The 8,178-nt window shown below is 35.9% G+C and overlaps 1 protein-coding gene across 1 annotated transcript; it reads left to right on the forward strand.

Annotated features, from left to right (window-relative positions):
* The first annotated feature begins 2,263 nt into the window (after nucleotides 1-2,263).
* Nucleotides 2,264-6,805, forward strand: LOC112179648 (cyclic nucleotide-gated ion channel 1). Its single transcript, XM_040513061.1, has 7 exons — nucleotides 2,264-2,738; nucleotides 3,632-4,121; nucleotides 4,259-4,456; nucleotides 4,550-4,854; nucleotides 5,192-5,303; nucleotides 5,434-5,682; nucleotides 6,179-6,805. Exons 1-7 carry the CDS (start codon nucleotides 2,689-2,691, stop codon nucleotides 6,677-6,679), a joined length of 1,905 nt encoding a protein of 634 aa, XP_040368995.1. The 5' UTR covers nucleotides 2,264-2,688; the 3' UTR covers nucleotides 6,680-6,805.
* The last annotated feature ends 1,373 nt before the right edge of the window (nucleotides 6,806-8,178 follow it).

Below are 8,178 nucleotides of genomic sequence, written 5' to 3' on the forward strand. Positions count from 1 at the left end.
ATGAAGAGAGAAATAAGATGTATTGGGGTGGAATGAGTGATGCCTTAAGAGTGTAATGAAGGGATGTTATATAGAGAAGAGAGAGAGAAGTAAAATGATGAATGGAAGTAAAAAGGAGCAGCTCAAGCATTGTAAGAAGCATGGAGGTGGAGTATGAGAATGGTAATAGATCCTAAAAATAAGGAAAAAAAAAGGTATGGTAGAGATGGAGTAAAAAGAGGGAAGTAATGATGAGCTATTAAAGAGAGTAGAGTAAAAAAATATGGCTAAGGAAGAAGAGATGAGCAGCTAGTTCTCTTTATTATGCATGGAAAACATGGAAATGAAGAGTGTTTGGGTGGTTTTGGGTCACCAAAATCAATTTGGCAACCAAAGGAGAGAATGTGCATAGGGATGCCTATTATCCAAAGGATAATATGATGGACTAATCTTGCCATAATCTTGTAGGATTATTTTTGGGCTCTCCTTGATAATTTCAGCATTATAGACCTTCCAAAACTGCACAAGAAATGTGCCCAAAGAAGGATCTAGGCCTAACTGCCATGTTTTGATTAGGATACGTGTCTGAAACTTCCTTCAATTGAATCTCTATTGAGACTTTGGAATTAGTCTTCGATTTCTTCATACCAAATGTTCCTCAATAAGTGTAGATAATCTTGATAAAATTTCAGAGCTTAGTTCACCGTGGTTTGGTCGGAAATGCTTTCAGAATCAGTACAGGTCCGGTTTTGCCTTTTTCTTCTTTTAGTCAGAAACTTGGACCGATCTTTTGAAGGCCTTATACTCCGATTTAGCTCCTGTACTCTTCATAAGAAATGATCCTTAAGATATCTAGAATGAATCTGGAAAGTTTTAACTCATTTAGAGTTTGTTTGATTAGGCTTCCGTCCCTCCTTCCTTGTCTAGCTCACTTTCTCCTATGCGGAGTATGAAAATGTGCTAAGGTTGACTTTTTTGTGCATTTCCATGTTTCTCCATCATTTCATAGCATGATAAGGAAAACATAATATATATATATATATATATATATATATATATATATAAACACAAAGGTTAAGCAAAAGTACAAGATTAGAGGAATAATGGAATGAGATTAGTCAACATTAAATTGGACTTTAGAACAAGTAATTTCCATATTTTAAGGCACAAATATAAATATGAATTATGATCCACAATGGGCAATCGAACTCCAACAGAGACCGGGACCGGTACAAGGAAACCCTAGCATTCCTTCCCGTTCACCAGCCGTCGCCGTAGACCATCCCACTACGCCGACCGTACCGCCTCTATCACAGACCCCCCGTTCAAGGAACCCCAAAGCCTGGTCCTTTAGCTCGACTTTCACCTTCAATTGTGCCATGTGAAAGCCTTCAGCACCAACTCAACGCTCTTGAATCCCTGGCCTCCACAACCTCCAACATTCAACAGCCCCTAGGACTTCAACAATCAGATCAATTGGGGACCACGAACCTCCCTAACTCTAGATCCAGTTAGCCATCAGATATGCTCCTCCCATACCATTGTCAAAAACAATAGAAAAAGGTAAACCAACAACTACAAATACTAGAGATTGACGGAAAGACTTGCCATCGCTATCAAGATTTGAATCGCAGAGGAGGATGACCTCATCCTTCTTGATCGGAGGCGCAACGCCGTCACCAACCGAAGGAGGACGCAGACTAGAAGGTTCTCTCGCGAATGGCAGAGAAGAAGGCATTTTTTTTCATAAATTATGAATAATTCTACACGAGGTATTTACATGTCAGACATACGTTTATTTATTATTATTTTTTTATAGAAATGGGGCTGGTTCGGCTGCTCTCAAGCATTAATTAATGAAATTGTAGAATATAAGCCGGGGGGGGGGGGGGGGGGGACGTAAAGCCACAACCCTATATTACAATAAACAAAATGCATTAATGCATGTCATTTCATTCTAATAAAAATTAAAGGAGGAAAAAAAAAAATCGAACTAGCGTAACAATTATTTGTTGAGAATAATAAGAGGAAAGATCCCCATCAACCACCGCTATAAGTTCTCTACCAACGCACGTCTAATTGAATAATAGTAAAGGAATAAAGAGTGAAAGGCAACTTATGGACAAATTTGAACGAGTTCTTCTTCAATCTATCACGAAACCACCAAATCACTAACATGTCTTGTTATAATAATTCAAGTAAATATTCTATCACCTGATTGCTTATTGATACAGAATTGTTTGCTTGGGCCAATTTCCTGTCTTGTACATTTATTTGGATTTCCTCTATGTGTCTATCTTGCCCAGCTTCTGGCTCTTCATAAATTTCAGCCAAATAGACGAACTGCTTATATTGGTACTTGCGAGCCATTTCAGTTTCGTTTCAAATTCAGCTTTTCAGGCATACATAAGTTAAAAATTTAATTGCCGTATATCTACTTCATTTCTAGCTTGTTGATTGGTTCAGTATATCCTTCTTACCAGTTCATAAAATCCCGAACGTACGTGCTGTTTCCAAAGTCTTCCCCTCTCGATGATCTCCATCCTAGCTCAAACTTCATAAATATTCCTAAATGATAAATTACATTATTGAAGGGGTTAATTAGGCCTTTTACTAATCACCTGCAGTTTCCATATTTCCAACAATTTTTCAGGACTACCGTTCAGAGAATCCAAACCTATCATATCCCGCATCAAAAACGCTCTAGTTATGTATAAGCAGCGTGTCCCCGTTGAGAACGATGATACCTATATGATGAGGTTAGTTTTCTTGTTTCCCTACTTTTTTGGTATTTTGTCCTATCATTTTAAGGATTTTGCAGTGACTGTTCAAATTGATTCAATCGCAGTGTAACCGAAGAAAAAAATCATTTACCATGGCAAATTTTGAGTACATTATTGATTTCTTAGAAAAAGTCCATGGGTTGCATGTAGTTACCAATTGTCCTTTTGAGCCAACTATAGATAGCAATTACGTTGTACTCTTCTGTTTTTTTTTTTGAAATTGCAATTATGGAATGAAGCAAATGTATGAAAAGAAACTTACGATGGTATGCTCCCAGAGTATTTAGGAATTAAAGAACATCTTATTATGAATAAAAAGAAGAAGAAGAAATTGATAAACGTGAAATAAGTAAAACAAATTTAATGGAAATGAAAATAAATAGGGGTATAGAGAGAAATTGACAAGTTGTCTTTTGAGTCCATTAATTATCTGACTTTTATGGATAGTGCAATATGGGTGACAAGCAATGAATAGAAAAGATAGAAATGAAAAATTGGAGAAGAAGATTGCTAGCATTCATTGACTTTATTAGATGAATTAACTATACTTATCATAAATATAGTTAAGGCGTTCAAAAACATAGCGTGCAGGTATGTATTTTATTATTTTAAATTTCTTTGCTTAGTTTAATAAGGGTAAATGTTCAATTAGTTATTTATTCAATTCTTCTTAACTGTCATTGAACTTAAGTTCGACATTGGTGGAAAATAATAAAGCAAATGAACGATTCAGACTACATTAGTTTTGGAGTTCATTTATTTAGAAAAGTGCACAACAATTAATTAATTTGTGTCTTTCTTTAAGCTCCAATTCGATTTGATTTTCGGTTTCTCATCATACTATATATAACTAACGAGTTCTTTATCAGCACAACACGAGGTACGAACTATGATTTCGAAAGTGTTGAGGAGCAAGGGCGAGATGGTTCATCGAAAACTGTAGATGCACTTTCAACCAAGAAAAAATTGAAAATTGCACTTCTTTCCGTTTCATTGTGGAACAAGCTATTCCTAATCGCATGTGTGATTGCAGTCTCATTAGACCCCTTGTTCTTTTACATTCCAATCATCAATGAAGATGAAAAGTGTCTTGGAATAGACAAAGAGTTGAGGACCATAGCTCTCATTTTGCGATCCCTCAGTGATATCATTTTCATAGTGCATATTGTGTATCAAATTTGCGAAGCTACTATGGCGGCCTACAAAGTACACATAAAAGGAAAGTCGGAATTGGAATTGGATTGGTCATATTCGAAGATATCAATGGGTGAGATAATTCCATTTGCTAAATTAGTTGCTGGGAAGCTAGCATGGCGCTCCACGCTAACTGATATTTTGGCTGTTCTTCCCATACCACAAGTAAGTAATAGATGTGATACAGCTTTTAATTCAAGTTAACATTGTCCAAGTTAATAACGTATCAGGTAGCTTTTCTTGTTAGGTCTAGCTATCTGTAACTTATGGACTTCTAACCCTGTAATCTTTATTTTGACCAGTTTCTAGTGGTCTTTGGTTTCTTCAAAATGAGAGGCCGTGGATATTTGGAACGCAAGAAGATTCTCAATGTCTTTCTCCTGGGTCAATATTTGCCAAGGATTTATCGAATTTACTTGTCATCTAAGGAACTTAGACAAACTACAGGAATTTGGGTTAAGGCTCTGTTCAACTTTTTTCTGTATATACTAGCCAGTCATGTAAGTTTAATTAGCTTGTGTTTTTACAGAGTTACATAAGTTTTCCTCGATCATTAATGGTTAGATTGTTAATTATCTATTGTTGTCTCTCAGGTCATTGGAGCCTTTTGGTACTTCTTTTCTATTCAACGTGAGACATCATGCTGGCATCATGCTTGTATAAAGAATAGTACAAATGTCGAAGGATGTATGAGTACTTTTTACTGTGATGGTCACAATACTACCGCTAGAAATGTCACTTTTTTCAATCAGTTTTGCCACATCAATGTTGAAGACAATGCTACAGCGCTTTTTGATTTTGGAATATTTCTTAATTCTCTCAAGAATGGTAACACGGGCCATATACATTTTGCAACAAAGTTGTCCTACTCATTTTGGTGGGGATTGCGGAATCTGAGGTTTGCACAATTCATATATTATTTTCAAGTTTTATTGATGTTTTCTATTTTACCATATGTTTCTCTCACAATTTTTGTCAAAAATAGACGTCTACCATATATCAAACTTCACTCATCTAGCTAGTCAGTTTCCTTTGCTAAACGTATACGCTGAGAAGAAATACACCAATAGTTCTCAAAAGAATTGAAGTCTCAGCGAGCTTCTTGCTGCAGATGGGACATGATGAGAAGAGAATGTTACATGCTTATGCACACAAACTCATAGACGTATATAATTAATCACAAACTTAATTTTCTTACTTAATATCTTACTCTGCTGGCCATTGAACTTTTGCAGCAATTTTGGCACGAGTCTCGAAACAAGTACCTATGTGTGGGAAAGTTGCTTTGCAGTATTTATTTGTGTCATTGGCTTGCTACTGTTTCTATATCTGATTGGAAATGTTCAGGTGAGTATTTCCATTAAATATATCTATCACATAAATCTTCCAGTTTGTGTAGTATATATGTGATATACCTTGTAGCTAAGATAGAATTTCAGGTGCTAATCGACCTTACTAATCGTTTATGGTGAAACAGACCTTTATGTCCATGGAAGCTCAAAGATGGGAGGTTATAAGAAACAAGATGCTTTTGAAAGAGAAAGATATAGAAAGATGGATGGACAGGAATGAATTGCCCGATGATATGAAGAAAGAAATCAAGAAAAACATAACGCAAAAATTGGAAGAAAACAAAGATTCAGATCTGGAGAACCTTTTCAATATTCTTCCCTGGTACACCAAAAAGTACCTAAAGCGAGTTCTCTGCATGGACATACTAAAGAAAGTTTGTTCCCAACCTCTCTCTCTTATTATCTCTCACACTTCTTTTTTTTTTTTTTGCATGCATTATTCTTCAAATAATGGCGGTCTAAAAAGATGGTTGAGTTTGGAAAGACGTTGAGATGGTCATATAATCTCGTACAAGTAACTGAGTCTTTGCTAATTTATAACTATTCCTGACCAGATTTTTATAGTCAAATGAGAACCCAATTTAGTCTGTTGTAAGTTGTAACAACCCTATTTATGTGAACCATGACTTTTTCTTAGTTGTCACTCGCAAACATATTTAGGTAAAAAGTATCTGGAAATCCCACATATATGTGGATCATGCATGCCCAGAAGGTCTCCCAACATATTCACAAGTAATAAGGAATTGTTAATAATTCTTTTTTAGGGCGTTAGCCCATACATGATTAGTGATTCTAGCTTCATTATAATTATTTACTCGCTAGTTATCTATCAAATATAAAATAGCTAATTACCCTGTGCAATATCAATAGGTACCTAAACTGGAAAGAATGGATGAGAAAGTGTTGAAAATGATCTGCGACTATCTAAAGCCAGAGATGTATGCTGAGGGCGCCATGGTTTTTCACATGGGAGAACCGCTTGATAGCATGCTATTCATTACAGAAGGCACTATACTGACCTACAAAACTACCGGTACTGATAATCATGCTCATGAAAACGCAAAATTGGGTCCTCCTGCATCCCCATCAATCGGCACCCTTGAGAAAGGCTACTTCTATGGCGAACAACTGCTGCACTGGGCATCACAAAAAAACGTGAATTTAACGGAGGTCCCTAGCTCTGCCGACAATGTGAAGTGCCATACAAAAGTAGAAGGCTTTGTTCTCATGGCCAAGGACTTAAGAACTGTAGTCTCCAAATGTGAGTACTGGTGGAAATTAAGCATTAGTACTCCTAGAGTGGGTGGTACTCGGACCACACCAAATGCTAGGAATGTGCAGCAGAAACCTGGAGTGGATCCGCAGTACTAGCGTAGTGCAGTGCCCTTGGTACCTAGATAGCGTCTGTTAATATTTCTTACGAACTGCTTGCTTGGGTTATTTTCGAACTAATGTTCTCGATGTTTAAAGATGCATTGTAGTTTGTCCTTGTGTATATTGAATAATAGTTTCCTAATGCCTACTGGTGCCACTTTTAATGTGATTTATGATATTTAAATTAGAGCTAATTTCATTTTACCTCCCTAATATTTACATGTTAAATCAGTTGTGATCCTGCACTTTTAATTTCGTCACATGTATTAAATTAGAGCTAATTTCATTTTACCTCCCTAATATTTACATGTTAAATCAGTTGTGATCCTGAACTTTTAATTTCATCACATGTATTCCTGTACTCTCCAATTTACATGTTAAATCAGTTGTGATCCTGCACTTTTAATTTCATCACATGTATTCATGTACTCTCCAATTTAATCAATCATGTCCAATTATTCATTTTTCTGTTAAGTATTTTGTAAATTGAAAATGTGGCACTAATGGGCTCCCTTTTATGGTGATGATTCACTAATGAGGCATGCAAAATTATATCGTATGTGACTATAATTTCAAAATATATCAAATAATAGTTGATAAAAAAGCCAAGGGTTTAACAAGATTGATTGAAATCGGCAAGTACCGGGGCACGCATGATGAAATTAAAAATGCAGGGGCACAAATGATTTAGGGTGTAAAGATCAGGGAGGTAAAATGAAATTTGGTCTTTCTAAATTAACTCGGTCTTAGTGGTTTCATCAATTTATCTCATTAGGGTCTGGTAAAACAAAATGAATAACTTTGATTCAATAATAGGACTACATTGTGACTTTGGATTAGTCGAGAGAGAGAGAGAGAGACCACACCATATTAAACGTAACGGATTTTTCCTCAACAATTAGTTTAATGTATGCATCCCCATATGTAAGTTCAAATTATCAAAGAATTAACCGTATTAACCGGAAACAGATTTTTCCTCAACAATTAGTTTAATGTACGCACCCCCGTACGTGGGTTCAAATTATCAAAGAATGAACTGTATTAACTGGAAACAGATTTTTCCTCAACAATTAGTTTAATGTACGCATCCCTGTACGTAGGTTCAAATTATCAAAGAAGGTAGAAATGGCAAAGGAAACGGGACCAATTGCAACAACCTTTCCTGTAATTAGCTGGGCCTGTTAAGATTGCAACGACCTTCCCCCTGGCTGTTTGTGTAAACTTCTTAAACAAAAACTCATTATTATGGACATAACATATTTCTTTCTTCTCCATGAAGACTCTTCATTTAATATAAAGTGTTCACTTGTGAAGTGCTAGGTAAAGTCATGTATATATCTGGCGTGCACAATTGGAATAAAAAAAGTGAAAAAGACTAATTTTAGCAACAAAATTAGAAAATGACTTTACCCTGGCCAATCGACTACTATAACTTTGACTAGCAGAGCATCACCAAAGTTCTCCAACAATACATTCACCTTTCCTGTACGTATTAC

This window comes from Rosa chinensis, chromosome 1 (genome assembly GCF_002994745.2).
Source record: "Rosa chinensis cultivar Old Blush chromosome 1, RchiOBHm-V2, whole genome shotgun sequence".
Lineage (NCBI taxonomy): Eukaryota > Viridiplantae > Streptophyta > Magnoliopsida > Rosales > Rosaceae > Rosa > Rosa chinensis.

Excerpts from the sequence above, each read along its gene's own strand:
- LOC112179648 (XM_040513061.1), top strand. The coding sequence starts at position 2,689 with ATGTATAAGCAGCGTGTCCCCGTTGAGAACGATGATACCTATATGATG. Across the intron at positions 4,855-5,191 it reads TGGGGATTGCGGAATCTGAG|CAATTTTGGCACGAGTCTCG; the intron begins GTTTGCACAATT and ends GAACTTTTGCAG. Across the intron at positions 5,304-5,433 it reads ATCTGATTGGAAATGTTCAG|ACCTTTATGTCCATGGAAGC; the intron begins GTGAGTATTTCC and ends ATGGTGAAACAG.